We start from the raw sequence: 1,107 nt of genomic DNA, 5'->3' as shown, positions 1-1,107 counted from the left end.
CGGAGAGTAATGGTGCAATGCGGATACAATAGTGTTTCCAATCCACACCATAGAACGGTGTCCTGGGTCTTTCTAGCAACGCGGGGCTTAGCATTGTCTTGTAACAGGAGAATCCGTTTGCGATTCAGAAATGCTGGCTCCAGGGTTTTGAGTTTTTCTTGAACACAGGTAAACTGCTGACAGTACACAGTACCATTGATTCTCTGACCAGCTAGTAGCAGTTCCTGATGCACGATTCCGCGAGCAGTCCACCAAACACACATTATGACCCTCTTCTAGTGCAGTACTGGTTTCGGCTGTTTGGAACCGGTTCATGGGAAGCTAACTAATGTTGATGGCGCCATGCAGCTTCGTCCAGGACCCTTCTCATCCCGTGTCAACACCCTGTCCACAAATGGCTCTATCTTCAGAGAAGACAGCAAAGAAACATAACCGTCTGCTCGAGTTGCCTTCTGGTTTGGAATCAAATCATTTGGGACTCATCAACCCAACTTGTAGTGCTTCCCAAGTTCATGGAGGTGCAGTCGAATGTTTTCTCCACTTACACTGAATTGTATTTCCAGTTCCTCACACATCTTTCCGCTGTCCGCCTGAATTTCTCTCTGAAGATCTTCATTTTGCACATGGGTTGGCCTTCCGGCACGTGTTGCGTCTTGGAGTGTTTTGCCACCGTTCTTAAACTTCTTAAACCACCGCTGTACTGTCTGCTTATTCATAACATTCTCACCAAAAGCCTGGGATATCTTCCGCCGCGCTGCAGCGGCGTTTGATCCCAGTTTGAACTCGTACAGCATGCATGACGCCCTTGTGATGCCTCTGTGGAGAACCTATGTTCAATGTGTCTTTACGCAAGTGTAATTGAACTGCCACTACCAACTAATAAATTATTCATTCGAGCTTTGGAAAATTCAAGATAGCTAATAAAACTCAACTGACCAAAGCAACTTATATATCTGTGTTGCAGTTTCGGCTACGTAATATAGCCTTCCTTTGGCACGTTGTGAGACAAAGATCCAATTTTGATAGCTTATATTCAATCTGAATGCAAGACATGGCTACTTTCTCTTTACAAAACGTAAACTTTTGATTGCTCTAAAAAGTAAATTT

General features: G+C 44.4%; 1 protein-coding gene across 1 annotated transcript; it reads right to left on the bottom strand.

The window, feature by feature from the left end:
- Window positions 1-482: 482 nt before the first annotated feature.
- LOC145689328 (histone-lysine N-methyltransferase SETMAR-like) lies at window positions 483-794 on the bottom strand. Its single transcript, XM_081763472.1, has one exon. The coding sequence runs from the start codon at window positions 792-794 to the stop codon at window positions 483-485; it is 312 nt and encodes a 103-aa protein (XP_081619598.1).
- Between the last annotated feature and the right edge of the window lie 313 nt (window positions 795-1,107).

Source organism: Thermobia domestica, chromosome 7 (genome assembly GCF_964235325.1).
Source record: "Thermobia domestica chromosome 7, izTheDome1.hap1.1, whole genome shotgun sequence".
Classification (NCBI taxonomy): domain Eukaryota; kingdom Metazoa; phylum Arthropoda; class Insecta; order Zygentoma; family Lepismatidae; genus Thermobia; species Thermobia domestica.
This window is presented reverse-complemented; position numbering and strand designations above follow the sequence as displayed.

What these genes read in the sequence shown, in the direction of transcription:
- LOC145689328 (XM_081763472.1), bottom strand. Translation starts at nt 794, where the DNA reads ATGCTGTACGAGTTCAAACTGGGATCAAACGCCGCTGCAGCGCGGCGG.